Source organism: Spermophilus citellus (genome assembly GCF_964194105.1).
Source record: "Spermophilus citellus genome assembly, chromosome: 4".
Classification (NCBI taxonomy): domain Eukaryota; kingdom Metazoa; phylum Chordata; class Mammalia; order Rodentia; family Sciuridae; genus Spermophilus; species Spermophilus citellus.
Genome location: NC_138185.1, coordinates 196,176,026 through 196,203,264, shown reverse-complemented (window position 1 = coordinate 196,203,264; position 27,239 = coordinate 196,176,026). Strand labels below are relative to the sequence as shown.

General features: G+C 35.6%; 1 protein-coding gene across 6 annotated transcripts in view; it reads right to left on the bottom strand.

Annotated features, from left to right (window-relative positions):
* Positions 1–26,924, bottom strand: part of PCNX1 (pecanex 1) — a 148,636-nt gene extending 121,712 nt beyond the window's left edge. For 5 of the 6 annotated variants that reach the window (XM_081289006.1, XM_081289008.1, XM_081289007.1 and 2 more), the window contains exons 1-2: positions 26,764–26,924; positions 4,821–5,029 (exon numbers count right to left, since the gene is read on the bottom strand). In XM_081289006.1, the coding sequence (XP_081145132.1) occupies positions 4,821–5,029; positions 26,764–26,916 (362 nt within the window). In that variant the 5' untranslated portion in view covers positions 26,917–26,924. Of the gene's footprint in view, positions 1–4,820; positions 5,030–26,763 lie in introns of those variants that run through there. The other variant, XM_081289011.1, reaches the window with a different exon arrangement.
* Positions 26,925–27,239: the final 315 nt, after the last annotated feature.

The window sequence follows — 27,239 nt, the reverse complement described above, 5'->3', positions numbered from 1 at the left end:
TATGAAGTATGAATAGATAAAACAAAGTCCCTAAACAGAATAAATCTCCCTCAGAAAACTCAGCCTAAAATTCAGCTTCATATAATTTAAATGGATCTTTGGTTTACAAGGCATTGTTATATTACAAGCATTGCTGCCATGAGAAAAGAGAAAATGCTTGTTTCCTCAAATATTTGCATTCAAATTCTTAAATTCAATTGCTGACTTTCTCTTCTGAAGCATTAAAAATGTAACAGAAACAGTCTCTGATTCTGTCAACAAGATAGAGACTTAAGCACTTTTGAACTGCAGTACTACATAAGAGAAGCCAATGAAAACTAAGGCTCACAAAAGTCCTACTGTATTCATTCATTCATTCACAGAACAGACTGACAGCTGTACTGTACCAAGCACAGTAAGAGGCTCTAAATATGAAAATACACATTTTCCTGCACATTACTTTTCCTCAGAACAGAATCTGAGATTCACAAGTGGTCAGATGAGGAAAAGAGGTCAAAAACAAAAATTATAGCCAAGATCTTCCTTTAATAGTGAAGCTTAAAAACATCCTATTTAAGAGTAGGGAAAAAATAAGGATATACACCAATACCATTTCTATTTTATCAGAAGCTAGAAGCCATGGCCAACCAAAAAATCGAATGAGTATAAGGACTAGAAAGGGAAAATTAAAAGAGTCATCATTTGTAGAAAAATCAAGAAATAACCTATAAAGTATCATCATCAATAAGAAAGTTATGAAGGTTGTTGGATACAAATTAAACCGTTACATTTAAGGGAGAAAAAACAGAAAATGCAATTTAAAGAAAATTAAAAAGAAGGAAGAAACTATAGAATAACAATCAAATTCTGTTTAATGAAACAAATTACAAAATTTTACTAAAGAGAATTTTTAAAGACAAATTGAGAGATTCAATATACTAAAGATAGAAATACTTGGCAAAGAAATCTCTATTTTCAAAGCAATTCGAATAAAAATACCAAGTTCTTACAGATATTTCTTGATAAACTCTAAGGTTTATATCAAAGAGCAAAAAATAGCCAAGTCACTCTTGAAAAAGAACAGGGTAGAAGTTTGCCCCACCAGCCATCAAGAGCCATGCTATAAAGCTACAGTAATTAGAACAGTGTGGTTAAGGCAAGGCATAGACAACCAGATTAACCAAATAGAAAAGAGAGCCCTAAAACACACCACCACATAAGGAAACTTATGTTCATGACAGCAAATACTGCAGGTTTCTAAGGAAAAGACAGCCCTCTTAACAAACAGGTAAATTAATCATTCATAAAGAAAAAGTAAGTCAATCCCTATGTGACACTAAAATAACTTCAGCTATCTCTAAAATAATTTCAGAGAGAACTGAAATGTGAAAATAAAAGAAACATGAAACTTTAAAAAGTCAATACTAAAGAATATCTTTTCATATCTCTATATAGGAAATAATCTCCTAAAAAACAAAAATGCTCATTTTTAAAAATGATAAATTATATTTTATTAAATTTAAGAATGCATGATAATCAAAAGAAAGCAAAATTAAAAGTCACAAACTGGGAGACGTCTATAATGTACATAACTAATAAAGAAGAAGCATAAACATTTTTAAAATTTCTACTTATCAATAAGAAAAAACTACAAAGAAAAATTAAACAAGACATAAATGGACACCAGAAAGAAGAGAAAACCTAAGTGGAACCTATATATAAAATAAGATGCTCGACCTCATTAATAATCAGAAAGGTTAACTGAAAGTTACAGTGAGACATATTTTACACTCACATGAATGGCAAATGTTAAAAGTTTGCCAATATCAAATACTGATGAGACTGTGGAATAAGGAACTCTCACATATTACTAGAGTATAAATTGGTAAAAATCATTTCGGCAAACAGCTTGGAATTACCTACTAAAATTAAACAAGAAAATGCTCTACAAATTGCCTTATGTAAACTAGATATACACCTGTATACTAGAAGTCATGTACAATAATGTGCTATCAGAGCAAAAATTGGAAATAATCTGAATAACTATCAGCAGAAGAATGGACAAAGATTGTAATCTATTCCTATAGCAAGAGGCTACATGGCAGTGAATATGAATAAATCATAGGCATAAGCCTTAACATGAGTGAATCAATAATACAAAACATACCATACCCAAAAAGTCCCTCACACAGAAACATACATTGTATGATTCTCTTTAGAAGATCCTAAAGCAGACAAAATAAATATTTCATATGTTTAGGGATAGCTACAAAGATTGTATTACAGTAAAGGAAATCAAGGGAATTATTCACCCAAAAAACAAGATTATGGTTCCTCTTAAAGAGAAAAGTAGAATGAAATGGGAAAGAAATGCATAGAGCTTCTATGGTGTTTGTATACTTCCCTGTTTCTTATGCTGTGCAGTGGGCAATTCATTTCATTTGACTATTTTTCTCTAAATTATACATATATTTGATATATTCTTTGGAATACATATATTTCACAATAAATACTTCTAAACTAAAAGAAACAGAAAAGTAACTCATTAACAGAAGCAATTAAAAACATATATACACACATACCCATATACATAAAATCCAGAAATAATTGGAACAATTATGCAGAGGAAAGCTTAAGTAACTTTTCTAATATTTTATAATTGAGAATGATTCAAGCTCAGCTGACATAAAAGTAATATGTGGCATACAAAACAAATTATGATAGAAACTGAGTAAAAGTACTTGGCACATAGGACAAACAGTTAAAATCCATCGTAAATATATCTCTCTCCAAATCAACAGTTAAAAAAAAAAAAAGAACAGAAAAATAAACAAGCCCCCCAAAAATATAAATGACAAAAACACAAGAAAAATGCCCCTATTTTGCTAGTAATCCAAAAGCAGAAATATTAAACACTGAGGGTTTTATCAGTGTTTTATAAAAATACTAACCCAGTATTTGTCAAAGGTTTAAAAGAGAAGGGGGTGGGGGAGGTCCTCAAACTGCAGATCATGATAGTTAAACAGCAAATCTTTGGAATTTGGCAATATGTATTAGAAAGCTTAGAAATGTATGTAGCCACCAGGTACAGTGGTGTACACCAGTAATCCCAGCAACTCAGGAGGCTCTCAAGTTCAAAGCCAGACTCAACAAAAGTGAGGTGCTAAAAGCAACTCAGCAAAATAAAATACAAAATAGGTTTGGGGATGTGGCTCAGTGGTTAGTGCCCCTGAGTTCAATCCCGTACCAAAAAAAAAAAAAAAATATGTAGCCTTTCCAGTAACTATACCTCTGATAAATCATGGCAAAACATTTAATCATTTAAAATTTAAGGATCACAGTGATCTTTCTAACATTGAAATTTATATATGAAAATAACTAAAAATAGGATAGGTAAATTATTATACATCCACACAAGGAAATACTATGCATCAGTAAAAATAATACCACAGAAATTTTGTTTTCATTACTTCAAATATTAGCCAAGGAATAATCAGTGCCAGAAACTGATTTTAAGGCCTGGAAATATAATAGTTTTTAAGAAAAGGTCCCTGATTTCAAGAAGTTTATAAATGCAATTCAGATAATTTGAGGTAGTAATTAAGACAATGAATAAAATCATTACAAAAGTAAAATACCTGCACAATGAACAAATGTGGCAATCATATAGGAATGAGGAAAAAGTATAACTGAAAAGAGATAAAGTCTTTTAATGCACTAGAAAACATAAAGAAATATTACATGCCTTAATAGGAGCATCCACCTTTCATTATATTATTTATACCGTAATATCTGAAATAGCTCATTATTATATGCCAAGTGGACACACAGCATAGTGGATAAAAGAATAGACTCCACAACTTGAGTGCTTGAATTATTTGATCTTTCTCACTTTGGTTTCCACGTCTATAAGTTAGGAATAAAACAGCATCTACCTCTCAGAATCATTTAGAGGACTGAATGAGCTTAATATATGTCAGATGTTCACATAGGAACTGCTTGTTTTTAAGCTTTATATTAGCAGTATTTATTATCTCTATAAGAACACAAGAAACTTTTGACCATAAACAAAGTAGATTTCTCTTCAAAAAGAAAAAGCTAGTAGAGCCAAGGAAATATGTTACAATGTGGCTGTGAGCAATCCTTTAGCTGGGATAGGAAGGGAAAGCTTCCAAGGCAACATCTATCTAAACTTGAACCCTAAAAAGTCAGTCTTCCGAAGACTGAGGAAAGAACAACTAAATTTCAAAGGTTAAAATATAAAATTGAAGCTGGGCCTATCGCTCAGTGGTAAAGCACTTCCCTGGCATTTGCAAGGCCCTGAGTTCAATCCCCAACACTGCAAAAAAGAAGAACAAGAAGAATATAAAATTGAAATTGGAGTCATATAATGTGACTCCAATTGAAATTTTTATTTACAATAAAGTGAAACGTGCAGATAATGTCAAGTAAAACATCACAATGTATTTAAGATATACATACATTTCATTTATACATGTAAGTTTTTTAAATGATGAAATTTATAAGTTATGCTTTGAAATTATTTCTTCAAGCTGTGTTACCTTGGTTTTGGGTGTTGGTATGAGTAACTATTATGTGGTAACCTATTTTTCTAACCTCTTCAGAAATGAGGCCAATGATATTGATTTAATCCCCCAAACATGCCAGTTAGTTTTGCTCTATTCTAATATTACAATGTGCCCTGGGCATTATACCTTTAGTGGTAAGATCTAATACTGCCTTCAAACCATATAAAGACACAGACACAACATAGTAATTACATCATTACACACACACCACAATTTATGTTGTTACAAACTGAGCAACATGGGTTTTCTTACCTAGGTCCATTGCTGTCTTTTCTCCTGGTTGAACAGTTGCCTTGTTCAGCTTTGGCTCGCTGATCTGTGAGCTCATTTGCACTCCTATCTACAATTTCTCCAGCATCCAGTGCTCTGTGTAGTCGATAGTTGACCATCTTCAGAACAATGAAAACAGCAGCTACCACGGGACAATAAACTGCTACTATAATCATGGAAGAAGGAAGGGCCTTTAAGAGAAAGGAAATGAAGATAAGCATTTTAGAATGTTTTACATTTTACTCAAAGAAATCTATATCTAAAATAACAAACACATATTTACGTACAAAACAATTAAGTTACTAGCTCTTAATTGCAAAGGTGGAAGTCCACAGTGCCCAATACAGAAGCCCTACATGTGGTTAGTGAGCACCTGAAATGTGGTTTAGTTTGAATTGATGTCCCATAAGGAAAAAAAAAAAAAAAAAAAAAAACAATGGATTTCAAAGACAGTATGAAAAAGAAATGTAAAATATCTCAATTCTTACACTGATCACATGTTGAAATAACAGCATACTGGGTTAAGCAAAACATTATTGAAATTAATTTTCACCTGTTTCTTGTCACTATTACTACTACACAACTTTAAATTACCTATGTGGTTCACATTACATTTCTGGCAAAATGCTTTAAATACAATTGGAGAGCTAAGGTATCCCATTATATGTGAGTAAGTCAAGGTTTTGATCCAAATACAATCTCTGTTTACATGTTCTGTTTAACTTCTTTTGTAGGATACAGTCTCTTTATGTTCCAGAAAACTGGAACGTAAACTGTCAGGACAATGACCTTGGAACTCTGACTGTAAAATCAGGTAAGACATGGGAGATACACAATATTCAATTTATTCTAAAGTATTTAAATGCTTAAAATATTCAAAAAATGCCTGCCTGCCAAATTAAAAAATAAATAATTCAAAAAATAATCAAGCAGTAAATAAATTGAAATAAATCAGTCACGTATACTAGGTGTAGGGAGTGTAGACCTTCATATTTGAAGATTATGTGGAACCTAAATACCAGGATGGCAGGCTCAGAAACCACCCCACTCCACAGTCCTCAGAGTTGCTGCTGGCAGAAAGTATAAAACTAGGTTCAACATATCCCCACTTTCATAAGGAAAAAAATCATTCTGGATGTCTGTAGCTCCAGAACCCATATTTTTGTAAGAGTCAACCTGAGCCATCTGATAATGTGACTCCAAAATGGCTTGGAAAGGGAAAGCTCAAACTGCTCAAGACGATGAAATTGAAAAGTTCTTGATGAACCAGACAAATTTATAATACAGATAGGAAAAAGAATTTTTTTAATAATTTAAGAAGAAAAGAGTGTCAAGTTGTAATTAGGATGAAAAAGAGATTAAATATCAGATTTAGAAAAATTAAGTACTTAGAAAATTTTGTCAGATGATTTAAGTACTTAAAAATAAATGCTCAGCCAGGTGTGGTGACACACACCTGTAATCCCAGCGACTAGGGAGGCTGAGGCAGGAGAATGGCAAGGTCAAAGCCAGCCTCAGCAAAAGCGTGGAGTTAATAAGCAATTCAGTAAGCCCCTGTCTCTAAATAAAATACAAAATAGGGCAGGGAATGTGGCTCAGTGATTGAGTGCCCCTGAGTTCAATCCCCGGTACCCAATAAATAAATAAATGCTCAATTTATAGTTTCAATTTAAGTTAAAGGGATCTTAAGCTAGAAAAAAATAAATTTCTTAAAATGCTCATTCAAATGTGTTATAATTGAGTTTAAAATTCTTAGTTGTTTAATTTACAACTTTAATAAATCTAATATTCAGTATAAAAATCAAAAGTGCCCTGAATAATCTTTTCTAGGCAAAACGGCCATCCTCAAACACACACACACACACACACACACACACACACAATGTGATACACACAAAAATATATACCACTTGGAGAATTCACAAAATTTCTCTTGTGATGTTGGTTTCCATCTAAAATGTTCTCATAAAACTAGAATTCTTGAAGATCCAGGAAACTGAGATATACTGTTTGAATGACTTAGCCAAGATTACCCATCTTGATAATAAGGGAGGTTATATCCCTATTTCACTACCTGTTATATACCACATTGCTGATACCATTTTCAAGTGTAAAGTGCCAATGAAAAACAAGAGTTTCATCCTTATTTACCATCATTCATATTAAGGTAAAAACAACTGCTTATATTATTAAGCAGATAGAAAGGAAATAAGCCCAACATTATTAATCAATGTTAGACAAACTCAGTGAAAACATTAACAGTCCCTCCCGATGAGAAAAGATAAAACTGAGTATTTAACATTAAATAGTTAGTCTACAGTATTTGCCTCTACACACACACACAAAAAGGCAAAGATTATGAACATTTAAAACAGATTTAAATAAACTCACTTCCTACTGTGAGACTGCTAAGAATATTGGATAATTGAGTGCAACAAACACTGAAATATAAGAATTTATCAATGAAGTAAAGTTCCTTTCTTAAAAACACTGCATAATGAAAAGTGATTCTTTTTTCCCCAAATGTAATTTAAGTGACCATTACATACCAGGAACCAGTATCAAATGAATAACACATATTTTCTACTCAAATTACAAAAACTGCCCATTTAATTTACACTATGTAGTTTGAACGTAAAAGCCCTGCCAGTGGTAAACTCCAACATTTCGAGGTGACAGAGGACAGTTGTACTCAAATACCTTCACTCTTCCCTAAGTGTACAGACTCACAGGCTGCTTAAACCTCCTGTCTACTCCACCTGCATTACCACCTTAAGCTCTCAGCTGACTCTGAGATAGCTGACAACACTTGCATCACATCTTAAAAGATTATCAACCTTCCCTGTAATTACAATTCACTAATATTACAGGAAAATTGTAAGCAGTGTCTGCCTTTGCAGGATGTTTCATTAGTCCTCTAAAATCAAACACCAAAACCTAGAAACTAGCTAATTCACCTGTTCCTCAGTTTTATGGATTATATATACATTGACTTAATTTCTGTTCTATAACAAACGATACTTTAGAAAGTGTTACTAACATTTCCAAAAGAACACTTTTCATCTTAGGTTATATGATTGTAAATGTTATCTTCAAATTAATGCTGATATAACTAAGCACATTAACAGTCCCTAGGTAATAAAAGCTAATATGTTTTATCATGAGATACAAGTCTATCTACAGGTATAAACCTGTACTGCTTGTACAAGGGAGATTGGCTGTACTCCTTTCCTAGGATACTACCAGCAGTGGACAGTAGAGATAGAAAGCTGCAGAGCAGCTGGTATAATACTGATGGATAAACAAGGCATTCATTAAATAACTATAAAGGTCACAACCCTAGAAGCACAAGATAAAGATGCAGAATCATCCTGGGCTTCAGACAGTTTTCCTATATATCTTAATATGTAAACATATTATATATCTTAAGCATCAGAACATTACAGAACTTAAAAGGTAATAAAATTAAAGCAGACAAGCTAGATGTTTTCAAATTCTATTATGCCATAATTAGTTAGCTTCTTATTTTGAGACTCACTTATTGTGTAGCAATACTCAGCTATTCAAACCACTTCAGTCAGAAATCAGTGATCGATAACTTAAAAGAATGGCAGGCATATTATTTACAATTGAGACCAAGGCTGGGAAATTAAAACAAAAAATTTTAAACAAATATCTTAAAATGTCATCATTAATGCAAGTCATCTTTTAGGTTTATTTGGGGGGTTTCCACTATTACAACTCCCTCATTATTTAAGGCATTGTTTATAAAACATTTTGGCATTACATACTAAGCATGCAAGAAAATGTGAACTGGGGCTGGGGAAGTGGCTCAAGTGGTAGCACGCTTGCCTAGCATGCGTAAGGCACTGGGTTCGATTCTCAGCACCACATAAAAACAAAATAAAGATATTGTGTCCACCTAAAACTAAAAAATAAATACTAAAAAAAAAGAAAATGTGAACTATGTATTTTAGGTAAAAAGTTATCATATTTAAATTTTTTAAACTGGAAGATGGACTAAAGACTTTAATTTCAACAGCAAAACTAATAAAACTTTAAAAGAACGTCTTTATGACCTTTTCAGTAGATTTATTAAAAATGACTCTCAAAGAATATACTAGAAAAGGACTATAAATTAAAATTAAGAACTTCTGTTCATTGAGAGACACTGTGAGAAGACAAGCCTCAACTAGAAGACACATTAAGACAAGTATTACTATGTGAATGTGTGTATATTTATATACACACAATATATATACATACACAATATATATACACACATATATGCATGTCCATGTATGTGTATTCGTGACATATAAAGAACTCCTACAAAAATAATAACAATGAAACTAACTATTTATTAAGAACAAAGACTTTACCTAGAAAAGGAACTATAAATGACCAATTAATACAACACATGAAGCCTGGCAATGTGGCTCAGTCACAGAGCGTCTACCTAGCATGTTCAAGGTACTAGACTGAATACCTAGTTCTACAAATAAAAACAAAAGACACCCCCACACACACACACACACACAGCCAGATAGAATGGCTTATGCCCAGTTATTCGGGACACTGAGGTAGGATTGCAAGTTTGAGGCCAGTGAGATACTTTCTCAAAGTAAATAAATAAAAGGGCTGGGGATGAAGTTTAGTGGTAGGGCATGCCTGGGTTCAAACCCCAGTACTGGAAGTAGGTAGGTAGGGGAACTAGGACCACACACATAATAAAGGTGTTCAACTTCACCTAATCAGACAGCCCACATCAATATACCACACAATGCTCATTTCTATGAGCAAATATTAGGAAATCTGATAAATTTAAGTATAGAGAACCAGAACTGTTAAAATATAAATTGATAGATACAAAGTCCAAGGCACAACAATTCCTCCTGCAAGTATAAAAAATTCAGATATAAATGCAATACTAGGAAACTTTTACAAAACATGAAAGGAAACCTCAATTGAAAAATCATCAGAAAAATGGAAAGTGGAGACTATTTTCCAACGGAACTTAATACATCAGTGAAAAACAACAGCTAACTGCAGCAACACAGATACACTGAATAAATACAACATATCCCAAAGATAAATTATGTTTCACTGTATTTTCTTGAGTTTTTAGATAATAAGCATTTCTTTACAATTAGGAAAAAACTAAAATTTTAATAGTAATACAAAGGTTTTCATGAAAGAACATATTAGCTTTTATCTTTAATAAAGATCTATATTTACCTCAATGATAGGTTTAGTAACAGATTTGAGTTTCACATCAAGATAGTCTCTTACCTTCCTCCTTAATTGCAAGAAGCTCAAAAAAAAAAGAAAACTCTTAATTCTCAATTACACTGGGTATAGTCAGAAGTATTTACATCAATCACATAGCATTATATATTCAGGTCAAATATAAAGTCAAAAAGCCTTCTTATTGAAAACTGGGTTAGATCCTTTTAACAAAATCATTCATCCTAAAAGTTAGATGGATAGAAATGCTAATTAAAACCACAAATCAAAACCACACCCCATTTAATAAGATAGCTACTATTAAAAAAACAAAGCAGTAGCAAGTATGTGGACAAATTGGTGGGACACTTGTGCACTGCTGGTGAGAACATAAAATGGTATGGCTCCTACGAAAACAGTACAACAGTTCCTCAAAAAGTTAAAAATAGTTACCATATGATCTAACAATCTCAATACTGCATATATACCCAAAAAAAAAAAAACCCCACAAAAACCAAAAGCATGATCCCTATATCTGCCCACTCATGTACTTAACAGCATTATTTACATTTGGGTAGAAGCAACCAAAATGTTCATCAATGGATGAATGAACAAATTGTATACTCATACAAGGGAATACTGTTTGGCCTTGAAAAATGAAAGAAATTTGTCATGTGCTACAACATGAATGAACTTGAAGATATTACACTAAGTGAAATAAGACAGCCACAAAAAGACAACATACTTGATAAGTCCACTTACATGAAATATCTAAAGCAATCAAAGTCACAGAAACAAAGTAGAAGGTGGTTGCCAGGAGTTGGTAAGAGCAGGGGTAGTAAAGGGAAAAAAGGAGTTGTTTTTTAATGGGTATGAAGTTTCAATTTTGCAAGATGAAGAAATTCTGGTCATCTACTATGCAATAATGAACTATATTTAATACCACTGAATGGTAGAGTAGCCTGTCCTTATCAATGGGAGAGATATATTCCAAGGTCCCCCAGTGGATGGATGCCTCAAACTGTGAATAGTACCAAACCCTTTGTGTACTTTTATACATGCATAGATATATAAAACTTAATTTAAAATTAGACATAGTGTAGATTTAATGATAATTTATAGATTTCAGCAACCTCAGCATTTGAATTTTTTTCCTTTAATTCAAAAAGTCTCACCTTTTTTACTTAAAGGAAGCATTTTACAACAGCATGTTTGGTCTATCTTAAGTGCCAACACCACTACTCTGGAACTTTGGGCCCATTAAGTTAAAAAAAATCAGGTTACTTGAACACAACTGTAACATTGAACAAACTGAAATACTGTGGAACTGATAATTAAGAAGGCCACCAAGTCACTAAGGTATAAGTAGTGTACGTAGTAGCATGGATATGCTGGACATAGGGATGAAAGCATGAACTCAGAATAGTCTCTATTTAAAACTTATTTCTGGAGCTTTCCATTTAATATTTTCAGATAGCAGCTGACCACAGGTAACTGAGACTGTTGAAAGTAAAATCAAAGACATGGGGAGGGGAACTACTATACACTTAAAAATGGCTCAGATATTTTTTAAAAGATAAAATATTAATTTAAAAAATTTAAGAGGAAATTTTGCTATGTGTTTTTCAACACAATTTAAAAAAAAAAAAAAAAAGCTGAACAGATGAATAGTTTCTCTCTTCTCCAGTAAGGAAAGGAAATGAAATGCTGAAAAACAAACTGAATCATTTAGAACACAATTTAATTCTGACAATGTATCCCAACAAACAACTGGGATATTTTAATTCAGGAATGACAGGTTCCAGATATTCAAGATGCCAAATACATTCTGATGAGACCCTTGAAGAAGCTATTTGAAATCAAATACTTGGAATCACTAAAATGTTCAAACTAGAATTATCACAGTCATAAGATAACTTTATCTTTTATTTCATTTCAAAAAGTCAAGTGAATGATTCCCCACTATGATTACCACTCTGCATGGTAGAAATAGACTTTTACCTGATGCTCGTTTCCTTGTACAGCCAAGTGAAAACATATGATCACTATCTATGCTTTGTTTTGGATTCATAATTTTCCTTATTTCCACGGACTCAACATCTAGAAATATACTGCTGCCAAAAGACTAGTTCCTGGGGCTGGGATTATGGCTCAGCAGTAGAGTGATCGCCTCACACTTGTGGGACCCTGGATTCGATCCTCAGTACCACATAAAAATAAAATAAGTGAAATAAAGGTATTGAGTCCAACTACAACCAAAAAAGTAAATATTTTTTAAAAACTATTTTTTAAAAAAGACTATTTCCTCAACATACTTATAGATATTCTCTATCCATTAAATTGATCTCAATGCACCTTTTACATTCTAGATTACAAAGTGGTTTACCACTGAATCAAACAGTATCAACTAACATCTAATACTTATTATCATGTGCAATGCATATTTCTAAGAGCTTGATATATAATAACTTATTTAACCACCACAATCACCTAATGAAGTTGGTTCTATCATTCTCCCTATTGTAGAGATGAAGAAAATGAGGCAAAGAGAGGTAAATGAACTAAGTCTCAAAAAGAGATATTAAGTAGTAGTTTGGTTCCAGAGTCAGGAGTTAGCAAACTTTTTTGTTGTTGTTGACAGATAATAACTTCACATCTTTATGAGGTACAATGTGGTGTCTTGATACATTTTTACACTGTGTATTTATCAAGATATTCAAGATTATCCATCATCTCAAACATTTATCATTTCTTTCTAATGAAAATATTCAAAATCCTCCCCTTTGTCTACTTTGGGTTAGATGAGGCACACTGTAAACTAGAATCACCCTGTGTGTAATAAAACACTCCCACTTATTCCTCCTAGGTGGCTGCGACTTTGCACCCATCAGCAAACTTTTTTGATATAAAGCCCAACAACAAGCATCTCACAATTTGCTGATGATCCGTTGTAACTACTCAACTCTGCTATTATAGTTACAAGCCACACAAAATATGTAAACAAATTAGTATGGTGTGTTCCAATAAAACTTTTTATAGACAACAAAATTTGAATTTTACATAAATTTCACATGCCACAAAATCCTTCTGATTTTTCTTTCAATCACTAAAAAAATGTAAAAACCATTCTTATTCTTAGCTCATAGGTCAGATAAAAACTACATGGGACATAGTTTGTTCCCCTATGCCTTAAATGAAAAATTATTTTGTTCCCTAACTAATAAAATATCATCACCAATCACTTCTCCCTCATATATGCCAAGTACAAACCTATAACCTGCCACAACACTAGTTTCATTCAACTGTGAAGCAAAGTAGCTACAGCAAACACAGACCAATAATTGCTCCTCTGCAATTATACCCATGAGCTGGGTGAAGAAGTGTGTGCCTACAGTCCCAGTAACTCAGGAGGCAGAGGCAGGATGATTCCAAGTTCAGACCAGCCTCTGCAACTTGAGACCCTGAGAGCTACTGGGTTCAATCCCCAGTACGGGGGAGTGGGGGATGCATAATCCTGAAATCAGGGCACATTCAACAGGGTCATTTTAATAACAAAATTCCAAAAATAGCTTATCTTGCTTTGTCTCCCAACAAAATAACTGGAATATTTTTAAGTAATTCTAAAGTTTTTAACAAAAGCATATAGTATACCTACTTTTTACTACATGAAGTTATAATTCTGTATACTGCCTCTGTTTTTTGATGTCTTCCTCTATAATGAAAAAATTATTAATCTGCACTATTGTATTTTCTATAAGAATATCAACCAATATTCTTGGTTGATATTCTTATAGAAAATTGGTTCCATGGAAAGCACTAGAAAAAATTATAAAAACGTCAATGGGGTTGGGGATATAGCTCAGTTGGTAGAGGTACAGTGCTTGCCTCACATGCACAGGGCAAAAGGTTCAATCCCCAGCACCACAAAAAAAAAAAAAAAAAAAAGAAAGTCTTTGGGGCGGAGGCTGGGGCTCAGTGGTAGCGCACTTGCCTAGCTCTAAGTGAGCTACACCAGAAACAATCACTGGCAAGTATGGAAGGAAAAACTGAACTTAAATTTGTCTTACAGTTCTGACTGCTCTGTCGCTCTCTTATAGAAAAATAAGTAAAAAGTAAGTATTAAATAACAAAAAAATAGGTGACAGATAAAAACAATAATTAGCAGAACTTAAAAACAGTATGCTTTATGACCTAGTCAAGGGAAAAAAGAAAACTACATAGAGTAATTCCATCCTAAATTGTAGGCTCTATTCATCAATATCGGGACTATTCTAATGCTTTTTCAGAAGATGAAAACTGAACAGTTGGGCTGGGGCTGCAGCTCAGTGGCAAAGCATTTGCCTAGCATGCATGAGGTATTGGGTTCAATCCTTAGCACCACATAAAATAAAACAAATAAAATAAAGGCATTCTGTCCATCTACAACTACAAAAAAAAAATTTGGGAAAAAAAAACTGAACAGTTGTAACAATAGGAAAGCTGCTTTCTTTCCAATGTCTACCCAAAATTCAGTCAGTCCTGTGGCTGTTTTCACTGGGTACAAATGACTAATGGGAAAAAGAATTGAGCATTTTTTGTTAACCTCTACAGAGACAGCTAATTGGGGGTTACGGGGACCCATCTCCACTTACTTATCCTGATGTAGAAATTCCTTTTGGTTTATTCACAGGAACAGTGAATGGAAAAGTTAACTCCTGCAATGTGTGGAATTCATTTCTACAGCTATACCACCTTTTGTTTCTGGTGAATGGGAAGAATACTGAAGACAAGAAAGGAATAAGGGCTTAGAAATCAAATATTGCCCACAAGCAGAGAAAATGACAGTCTATTAAAAATGAGGGGAGAAACCTGGGGTTGTGGCTCAGTGGTATAGCACTCGCCTAGCACATGTGAAGTCCTGAGTTCGATCCTCAGCACCACGTAAAAATAAATAAATAAAATAAAGGTATTGTGTCCAACTACAACTTAAAAGTAAATATTAAAAAAAATGAGGGGTGAGATTAGATCTGAAAGAAAATAAATGTTTTAAGAAGCCTTCCAGTTTTCACATATAAGTTGACTCTAAAGGACTCAGAAAAGGCCATTATGTCAACGGCCATGGCTCTAGGGACTTAGCTCTCCTATCTCCTTAGAGGGCTGATGTAAAGCCTTCTAGTTAGTTGTTTCCTTTCAGAGAGGAAAAGGAGAGACATTTCTCTCAATGTTGAAATTCAGGCATAACTTCCCATAGAAAAACTTTAAAAATACAGTATTCTATAAACCTTGTTACACAATAGGTCAAATTAATTTTGGAAGGCCAGCTAGAATACATTTTCCCCAAAGGCAACTAGTTTTACAAGTGAGCTATTGGAACTTGAACCTATCCATATTACTCCAATTTTGAATGTTATCTATATAGTAAACATTTTAATACAAACAGAAGCATGAGCAATGCTTGATACTATCTTTTATGTATGGTATTTGCATTTTATATTTGTCACCCCATAATGTACATTTGTATTTACATTTTCAGCTGTAGAATAATTTTATTTATAAGTCAAAATTTATGTCCTATCACTCAGCAAAAAGGGAGCAAAGTAATATAGTACATGCAACTCATCAAGTAACATATTAAGTTACTATACTAGGCCATAGAGAAAGTAAAAATCAGTATCTTCAAAGAAAAATGTTATATAAAATAAATTTAGATATATTATTTTCTATCTTATTTCTCAAAACAATTTCAATTTGTTCACAAATATCTTTAGCAACAGAACTTTCATCATTACAAAAGCTACGTGAGTTATCTAACAGGTTTATATCAACATCAATTCAGTATAAGACACTTTGTGAATTAATTCTATTTGTCACAAAAACTCCTTTTGTGCTTCACTAGAACAATTTTTTTTCTCATTCATCTCATAAATACATATTCCTAGCTCCATAAACTGCTTAACTTAATCTTTCACAATTATGATGACATTCAATGTCTGCACATTATTAGAACATTATAATAGCTATTATAGACTCTTGTTTTGTTAATCAAGCCATGTTGTTTCAAACACCCAAAAGGAAAATGGAGTGCATGCCTAGCATGTGTGAAGTACTGGGTTTGATCTTCAGCACCACATATAAATAAATAATAAATGTATATTTTAAAAAGAATGCTATAAAAAAATAATGAGCATTTTCTCACTTTATGTATATAGTGATGCAGTACAGTATATAAGTACAAAATAAATAACAATACAATGGCTCAAGTTTAAGTATAAAAATCATTTAATTCAATAACAAAAGTATTATGCTAAAAGAATCAAAACTATGCAGATCAAATAGAATATTCCAAAATAAAATATCGGCAAAGAAAAATTAATTATAAAAAGTTACAATTCAGTTATATTTTGTTTCATTAAAATTCAGTGGAATAAATTACAAGCTGAAATACAAAACAAAAATCAGTAAGATTTATAAATTTAAAAAAATATTAGCGCTCCTAGGAATATTAACCAGAACCCATACATCATTTCCATCACATTTGCCCTGAGCTCATTCAATTTGTTTGAAACAGAATGATACTACTTCATACTACATAATCTACTTCTAACTTTAAAAGAAATGCTATATCACTTATTATATTTAAGGTGCATCAAACATGAATGGTGTTTAACAAACACATACAAAAAAGAACGAAAATATGACATATCATACTGCCAACAATTCCTAGTATTCCAAGAAGAAGCTTAATACATCAGAGCTCTATTCATTCAATGTATATTTACTGATCACCCATCAAGTCTCAGACCCCTTCTGAGGAATGGTAATACAGCAATAAACAAGAAATTTTTTTCCTTGAGCCTTTAGAAGAATGACTAACATTCAAACACCAAGTGTTTTAAATGGATTATCTCACAACAATACTTTGAAGAAAGTTATCATCTCCATCTTACAGATGACAAAACTGAAGCTGTAAAGTCATTGCCCATAGCTGGTAAGTGACAGAAATAGGATTTTATATTCAGTTTGATTTAGAGACTGAGTTTTTCAGTACTACTAGATGGTCTCCCTCCAAGAGAGTGTCCTCAACTTTTTGTTAGTACTGACCTCCTGAGGAGCCTTTTCAGACATTTGTTTTCTATCGTGCCCCCCCACATTGAAACTTTATTACTACAGACACACTCGATATTTCTATTACTGTATTACATCTCTATACCCAGAAAGAGTAAGATTTTTTTCACATACACACTCAAGAACTAATTTTTGCCTGCTTGAGTGTCACAGCACATCCACTGAGAATGCATGCTGTAGGGTGGTTTCTCAGCCTTGACACTATTGACACTTCGGGCCAAACCTTTTATTTGGGATGCCATCCTATGTATCGTGGAATGTTTAGCACCATCCTTGGCCTCTACCCAATAGAAGCCAATAGCACTGCCAATCCAAAGTTAAAATCCCCCTGCCCTCCCCCCAAAAAAAGCCTCCGTCCCTTGAAACTTGCAGCTAGGTGCTTCTATTTACATACTTATAAGTAATGCAGTTCCAGATTTTGTTCATAATAAACTGGAATGGGCACACTAAAAATACACTGTAAACATTGCATCTCTATAGAAGGTATAATGGCAGCAGTAATAGCAAGGAGGAGATAATATCTGATATAAACACAACAAGAACCCACACTAGACCAGTAAGTGAAAGAACATTAAAGTTTAATAAAATTCATTCATAATATGTGCCACAGAACAAGGGTAACCCCCACCCCAAATGATCCATGACACAAATTATCTCACTGTAAGCAGATACGAGAACCATAACTAAATCCCAGGGAGAAAAGTGCACTTTATAAATGGGCTTCCACTGCATTCAGTAATATGCTAGCCAAGGAGGGGAACCAGATTAAGGTTATAATTAGATGGTGATGGGAAGGACAGCTCTGAGAGTACTAGATTCAGAACACACATTGAAAATGTTCAGGGGACACTTAGTTTACCACAAATCAATCACTGGTAGGCTTTCAGGATCAATCAAATAGAAGCATGTTGTATAACTGTGTAGAGGATGGTGGTAGGAGGTGACTATGGGTAGTAGTCCTGAGGTCACAGAGAAGAAAGAGGCAGTCTGTATAACCCTGAGCCAGTGATTATCTTCCAGGAGCCTCTGTTTCCTCATCTGTAAAATGGGAATAATATTATCTTCATTTCATAAGACATGCATGGGGCACTGGGTTCAATCCTCAGCACCACATAAAAAAATAAAATATTGTGTTCACATAAAACTGAAAAATAAATATTTTTTTAAAATTTTATCTATCATAGATAAAAACCTTACAAGCTGTTATAAATTGTACAAATAGAATCCCAGCATATTAAAGTAAGAAAGTCATATTAAAGATGGATTGAGTCCTGAAAAGAAAAAGACATTTGATGAAATCCAATAAAATGTGGTAGTCCATTAATAATACTGTACCAATGTTAATTTCTTAATTTTGATGAATGTGCCATAGTTACATAACAGTTCAATATGAGAGAAAGCTGGGTAATGGTATACAGAAGCTCTCTGTACTATTTTTATAACTTTTCTAAAAATCTAAAATTGTATCAAAATTGAAAGCTGTAAAGATAACAACTATGGTGGTTGGACCTGTTTAGTTTATGTCTAGACAATACTCAAACATGGAGTGAGGAGGGGTAGGAAAGGGAAAACAGGCAGCAACGTGATTCAGGCTTCTCAAATTTGTGACTAATCTTCCTGGCTGTTCACAGAGCATTCTGCTCTCAGGGTTCTACTTGGTTTATACAAAATGCTACAAAATAGGACTGTTTTTTTTTTTTTTTCCTTAAAAACCCAAAAGGAAATGGCTTGCTTTTCCACCAGGTTTTCTTTCTTTCTTTCTTTCTTTTCTTTCTTTCTTTTTTTTCTTTTTTCTCTTTCTTACCATTACACAAAACAATAAAGACTGGCATCAATGGTGCAAAGTTAAAAGAAGCAGATACTCAGGTTACAAGGATAATGGAAGAACTCTTAAGCTTCTTTTTTTACAATGCTACCAAAGAAAGCATCCAATCAACTTTATGGAGGATGGACAGAGAAACCAGAGAAATAGAAAATCAGTAACTACTCATTTTGTAAAGTTCATCTACATGCTAAAGAAGTCAACAGTGGTACAATCTACAAAATATTTGTTCTATTATTCCCTTTTCACCCATTTGTCCACACTACTCTAGTGTTACTACTCTCAGATGTCCCTGGTGTCCTAATGCACCTACTAAATAGTTCTCAACTTCCTTGCCATGCTCAGATGCAGAAAAATCATTTTATTTAACTCGGATTAAATAACAGAAAGCAGCAAGCAATCTCCTTTCAGAATCTTGAGTCCAAATAGAAAAAGTCAGATCAAAGTTGCTATAAGACATGTTAGTGCAGTAAACATCTTTAATTTGGACTATTTGAATCAAAAAGTAAAAAATTTCTGCCAAATGGGGGGGAAAAAAAGAAGAAAAATTCTATTATCAAAGACAAAATGTAACTGAAATGGTTTTGTCCAAATTTCATTGAATAAGAAATTTACAATAATGCCTTGTTTTTGAAAGTGTTGAGTGGGGGTGGGAAGAGAGTACTGGGAAGTACTTGCAATGCAGTTGATGAAATTTAAATTAGCACTTCTAGAGGACAATTTGGCATTTTTACCATTCTCATTTTTCAAAATACTCTTGTTTTCCTGGCTTTGTTCCTCTCTCCATTTTTCTACCCTTCCCTTCCTTTGCTGATTTTTAAATGTTGTTGGTCTTGAATTCTGTTCAAGGCCACTTTCTTTTTACTGTTTTTGTTTTGTTTTGTTTTTGGTTTTGTTTTATTTTTTTAGTTCTCCCTAGAAAATCATATCTAGGTGCTGATAACTTCCAAGTATATTTTACCCTATGTTTATTTCCTGAACATTCCTCTTCAACCTTTGAACTCAATTCACAGTACCCTTTGAGATTTGTCAGCAATCTTATTATCATCCCTCAATAGTCAATTCACTTCCCACTCACAAAAAGAAAAACATTCCACATTTGTGGATTTTCCTCAAACCTCCAATATCCTCCTGCCTTCCCTCTCACTCTTAACAGAAAACATGCTGTGTGCATCAATAAGACTGCACAAACCATAAAGGGTGGGGCTCAACTTTTATGCCAACTGTTTATCCCTTCTCTGTCAGCATTCACTCTTGTCTATTTATAATAATGTATACAAAAAACTAGAACAAAAATTTAACTACAAAAATATTCACCACAGTGTTTTCTAAATAGCTAAAAACTGGAAACATCCTACATAGCCAGTATTAGGAAAATTATTGGATACACTGCAATACATCCATACTATGGTCTACTACAGAACTGTTTAAAAAGTCACTTTTCCCTCCACATGGAAACATTCCCAGTTTATAATCTAGTGGAAACAGGAGGCTTCAAAACAGCAAAAAAATCTGAGACCATTTTTCTAAGTAAAGAAATAAAAGTATCTACAGGCCTAAATACACTTTGCGTACTAAAATATTCAGCAGACCGAGCTAATAGGTGATCCTCCTGCCTCATTCTCCAAAATGGTTAAGAACTAAAGGCTCTGTAATTTTTGATTTAGGGGAAAAAAAATCAGAACAGTTGAACCAATAAAGATTCTACTTTTTTGCATTCTACAAAATAGAAAAATCTAAATACTGAGCAAATAGAAGTACAGTATTGAAGACTACTAAAATTAAAATGAGGATGAAGTAGCCGAGTGCGGTGGTGCTCACCTGTAATCCCAGGGGCTTGGGAGGCAAAGGCAGGAGGTTAGCAAGTTCAAAGCTAGCCTTAGCAATTTAGCTAGGCCCTAAGCAACTCAGGGAGACCCAGTCTCAATATATATTAAAAGGCTGGGGATGTGGCTCAGTGGTAAAGCACCCCTGGGTTCAATCCTCATACCAAAAAAAAAAAAAAAAAAAAAGGATGAAGTATGCGGTTATTATTCATTTGTTATAAATTAAAGCATAAACTTATCTGAGAACAGAAAAGGTTTTCTAATACGCATGAACATTTTCCAGTGTTCTTCAGGGGACATTTTTATACATGATAGTCAAAAAAGTCTAGGTTCTCATCTACAGGAGAACAGATAAGGTGAATAAACTGTAGTACATTTATACTAGGAGCACTACTCAGCAATAAAAAGGAACAAGCTTCTGTTAAACATAACACCACAGATGAATCTCAAACATATGCTGAGTGAAAAGGCCTAAACTGAATATATGCCACATGACTATTTATACAAAGTTCTAGAACAGGAGAAACTAATCTATAATGAAAAAAATCAGAACAAGGATAAGAGAATTACTGTAAAGGGTAAGAGGAAACTATCTGGAGTGATGCTGATGGTATATGATATGATGAGTGTCAATTACATAGGTGGATGCACTTACCAAAACCCACTCAATAAATCGCTTAAGGTTTATGCCTTTAGAACTATAGATAAAAGTTGGACTGCTGAAGTGTTTAGCAGTGACCTATACTGATGTCTATAACTTTAAAAAGTGCTCTTTAAAAATGTGAACAGGTAGAGGGATGCATAGATGAAGACATAATTAAAGATTGCAGAATTCATGTGAAGGGTACAATTTTTTCAATTTTTCTGTATGTCTGAAAATTCTTATAATAAAATACTGAAAACCTTTGTTGACTTGCAAAAGAAAACACTACATGGCTAAATCTGTGTATTCAAAGGCTGCAAAAGCAATAGAAACTCTACTAGTTTTTCAATTACTCAATGATTTAATGACTCGGAATAATTTCTCAAAGGATAGCTAGAAAGCATCCCATCTGTAAAAAAGAACTGAAGAATCAATTACTATTTTTGTAAATTCACAAGCTTTTCTACAAGTTGACAATATGACTGCTTTCTTAAGAAGGTTCACATAGAATAATAAATTCATTCAACAAGTTTTATTCAGAGCGTAATATGAGCCAAACACGAGAGCACATACCAAATATATGCTGCTCAATAATTCAGAACCAGCCCCTCCCCTCATGGAACTTACAAAGTAGTGAGATGAAGGGAGCCATCTGAGACAGCAAACAAGTAAACAAAGATACAAATTGTTTGTGTAGTAGGGTGGAATAAAGTTACAGAATGAAACAGGCATGGTGACACATGCCTGTAATCCCAGTGGCTTGGAAGGCTGAGACAGCAGGATCCCAAGTTCAAAGCCAGCCTCAGCAACTGAGCAAAACCCTAAGCAACTCCTGTCTCTAAATAAAATATAAAAAGGGGGTTAAGGGTGTGGCCCAGTGGTCAAGTGCCCCTGGGTTCAATACTGGGTACCAAAAAAACAATCATAGAAGAATATTAAAAAGGGGAAGTAATACAAACAAATTTATACAGAGAATGAGCTGCAGATGGGCAAAACAGAAGTCAAAGAGCAGAGAAAAGGTTAAGGTAGTGATATAGACAGAAAATACCATGGAGTAGGAAGTGAAAGGAAGGTCTGAGGTATTCCGACAGTGGAACTGGTAAGACTGCTCCTAAGTTGAGGGGGAGGGATGGTATTGGCATCTAAAAATAAGTCCTTAACTAAGATGACAGAGTAAGAAAAAAGGGTTTGGGGATGTTGGGGGTTTTAGTGGGGGAATTCAGAGTGGTTTTGGACATGACAGCTCTGAGGTGCAAATCAGAGGCTGGGAATTAGAGGAATACTGATGGGTTCTTTAATTTTACCCGAGTGTTTATAACACAAAAATTAGTGGGCCACACTCCAGATTTTGAGTAAGAATGGGCTTGCACTTGTACACATTTTTATCACTGTCAAGTAATGTCAACTAAAATGAGAACCTCTCATGTATATAAATTCTTTTTTTCAGTGCTGGGAATCAAACCAGGGTCTCTTGCATGGTAGGCAAGTGCTCTACCACTTTGCTATGCTTCAATCTTATGTAAATAAATTTTAAAGTTCTATTTTGTCACCTATTATTATTTTATTTACTCATTTTAATTTTGGTACTAGGGACAGAATCCAGGGTGCTTAACCACTGAGCCACATCCCCAGCCATTTTTATTTTTTATTTTGAGATAGGGTTGCTTAGGGCCTCACTAAGTTGCCAAGACTGGCCTCAAACTTGGAATCCTCCTGCTTCAGCCTCCTGAGTTGCTGGGATTACAAGAGTGTGTAAACACACCCAACTACAAATATAACTCTTCACAAAAAAATAATAATAATATGTTGAGCAGCATGTTATAATAATGGTTTGATTTAATAAATCCAGAGCTATCTAATCTCCTCCAGACATACAGCATTACAAAGGGAACACTGCTATAATTAGACATTCTTTCAAATGACATTTACTCAAGCTATTCTGAAGGAGAATACCCTATTTCATAAATATTTTTTTGCAAAATACTCATGAAATATCTCACAAATGAGTAATTCAAGGTTCAGGAAGATGAAGAGTCTTGCCCAAAGGACACATAATCAGAAACAACACTGAGATTCAAAATCAAGATAACACCAACTCCAATCTGTTCTCTACAACACAAAAATGCTTCCCACCCCAAAGTTCACCATCTGTGACATGCCATGTACAAAAATAATTATAAGAAGATAAAAAGAGGTGTTTTACTTAGGAGAAACATAAAAGGTAATCAGAAGGAAAATTTTCTTAAGTTTCCAACTTAAATTCTGAAATTGCAGAAATTGTAAATTCCACCCTTGAAAGCATCCCCAAAAGCTAATGACAGGAAAAACATCTGAATTCTACACAAAAACATCTGACTTCTACAGTGCACAACTTCTCCACAAACTTAGGCAGCCTGCATAGTGATTTTGGCTTCAAAGAATTCTGTATAATTCCCAGCTCATCTATTTGCCTAAGGTCACAAAACAAGTCACTAACAGCTAAGCCTCATAAAGACACAGGGCTTGGAATAAAGAACCTATATGTACACTTAATAAAGTCATTATCAGTTGTAATTATTATAAAAGAACATATGAACGATAACCTGTGGCTGAGATTTCATTTTAACACAGAATGTTAGATTTTGCTTTAATTTAATTATATATTTCAATCTACCAAAATACAATAGTACTACTGTATTTCCTAAAATGTTTACAATCCTCTTTTCTAATCCCCCACACCAGGTTCCATCCCTTGACTAAAAGTTCAGGGTCATTCACCCTTCCACAACAGTTCTAATACTTTTGGCTATTTATATTCACAAACTACACTTTAAGTTCCTTAAAGGCAAAAGCTGTGTCTTGTTCATTGCTCATCATTCATTTAACATTGAGTTTATTTACTTGGCACTGACCTAGGTCCTGCAAATACAGCAGTGACAAAGTTCTTGCACCATTAAAGTTTATGAAATAACAAAAACATTTAACAAATGAGTACATGTATCGGCAATAAGTACTATTTAAAAGAGAGTAGGAAGCTATAGTATGGTAAGAGCTCAGGAAGTTGCTATTTTACACAAGTTTAAGGGAAAGCCTCACATATACAAGAAACCTTAAGTGGGGCAAGACCACGGGTATCTATAGGGGAGGCATCCCGCAGACAGGGGGAAGAGCAAGTGCAAGGCATGACAGCAGAAACAGTCCTTGTTGGGAAGATTATTAAACAGGCAAAAAGGGGATGTTTGTGGGGGTAGGGACAGAGACACATGGGAGGGCAGGCATTAGGAGTAGAGTGACATGATCTGAAACAATCACTCAGACTTCTGTATGGAGAATAGAAAATAATGAACAGACGCAGTGAGCTTCATTAGAACATTACAATAATCCAAAAGGGAAGGAATGGTAGCCTGAACCAAGAGCAAAGATGGTGCTACTGACAGCAGTAATGATGAGCAGAATTTGCTGATGGACTGGATATCAAGGGAGAAAAGAGAAGAGGCAAGGAGAGCTTTTAAAAGATTTGGGAAGAGCAGAATTGCCTTAATTGAAACAACAGTTAAAGAAGCAATTTTATTTCCCCAGAACCCAGCACAATGCTCAGTATATACCATAAACTCAAATACTTGACAATTAAACTGAATAAACTCCCAAGATGAAGCAGGTAAATTTAAATGTCTTAGTTTCGATTTGCTCTAATAGTCCTTCAGTAGTGTTTGTTAATTACATTTAAAGAGACTTAACCACAATCACACGGTTAATTGCAAGTGCTAACATAGAAACCTTATACCGGGCCACAACAATTAATCCTAACATCTCAAAAATCATTCTCAGTTTTAAATCTACAACTTTTTTGGATACAAAAGAAATCGACTATTAAAGATTTGTGACAGCCTGAGGATTCTTACACCCAAAGTAATTAACCTGTTCGTTAATGATGTCATATTCCTGGAAGGTATAGTGGTGCAAAGAGAACTCCCTAGGCCAGAATTAATTGAAATCATAACACTTCATAATAAATTTTCAGAATGCGACAAGACTGAACAAGTCCCTTAATAAACTAAGCTATCAGCATTTTTTAAAATAACTCTTTGTAAAGCTCAAACAGTAAGTCCCTTCGAAATAATCTCAATGAAAAACTAAAATCTGCTGGAGAATGTGAAATTTAGCACATCTTCCCCCAAACCCGCACTTTGCCTGCCAATTACTGCAACTGAGCGTCACTGGGGGAATAACTGGGTGGCCTCACCTTTGGCACGTGTCTGAGTAGCATTACGGGATTTTCTAACCCAGCAGCTTCACTGTACCCACGAAGAACAAAGTTATCAGAAACACATTGGAAGGAATTCTCCGAAAATAAAGTTACTATCCTTTCTCCCTTCCGGTTTACTTTTAAATTTTTTACTGAAGCTTTAAATAACACTTCTCTCCACAACAGTTTCCCTAGTGCCCCACCCTCACCTACTGTGATTTAAAACAAAAGTGTGCTTACAAACTTTCAGCGAAAACACTGCTTTAAAAACAGGTCATTCAGAGACTGGTCGTGCTGAATTAAGCAACAGGCAATACTTTCCTTGTTCCTATCAGTCAAAGGCCTTGAACCAACCCAAACAAATCTGCGAAATGCCAGCCAGATTCCCCGTATCTCCCCCGCTCCCTCCCCGCAAAGCAGGCCTGGAAACGCCACAGTCGCTGGCCGCCCAGCTGAACAGAAAAGAACCGGTCTTGAGCAAAACAATGATTTTTGGAGGCTTGACAGTTAGGAGCCTGATCTGCCACCACCACCTAGAAGCGAGGGAGAGCCGGGACGGCCGCGGTGACTCTCTGAGTGGGGCGCACACATCCTCGGCCCGCTCCCGAGCTCCGCGCGCACAGAGGCACGGCGGCCGGACGGCGCCCAGGGGAGCAGCCGCGGGGAGCGCCCCGAGTTAAGGGGCGCCCAGGGGTGCCCGGGCAGAGCACGCAAACACGCCGGCGTGCCCAGCGTGTGCGCGGCGGCTCCGGGAACGGCTAGCCGTTCGGCCGGACCCCGAGACGCCGGAGGCAGGGAGGGACACCCAGCTAGGGTCTGCCCACCGTGGGGAAAAGACTGGACAGGCCACAGGTGAAGGGCCCCCCAGAAGGGGCCTAGGAAGCGGCTGCTTCCCGGCCGGCGGGCGGGGACGCGGGGGCGGAGGCGCGGGCTGCTGTTGACTCCGACTGGGGAAGCCCTGGAGAGCAAAGGGGGAGCCAGAGGGGAGGGGAGGGACGCCAGGGGGCAGCGGTCCTCAGGGGCGCGACGCGAGCCGGGCCGGCGGGCGAGGAGCCGCCGCTCCCCGCCCCCACACTCACCATGTACAGGGTGAAGGGCAGGCCGAGCAGAAAGAGCCACAGGTAGAGGTGCAGCGCGTTCACGAAGGTGGCCTGGTGCGGGTCGTAGTACCAGCCCCCGCTGAGTGCGGCCCACACCCCCTGCCGGAGGATCTGCAGCGTCTGCGACCCCATCCCCACCCGGCGCCGCCGCCGCCGCCGCCGCCGTCGTCCCCGCCCCGGCCCCAGCTCGGCCTCGTCGCCGGAGCCTGCAGCTGCCCGGTCTATCCCCCTCCCGAGCTCCGGGAGAGCGGGCCGGCGCCGCGGCGGTCGCTAATGCTGCTGCAGGAGGAGGAGGCAGCGAACCGGGAGGAGGAGACCGAGAAGGAGGAGGCGGCGAGCGGCGGGGCGGAGGAGGGCAAGGAGGAGGAGAAGACCGGCCTCCAGAGCGCCGCCGCCATCTTGTCTCCTAACACCCGGAGCCGGGGCCGGAGCCCGACCCGCGGCCCGCCAGCGCC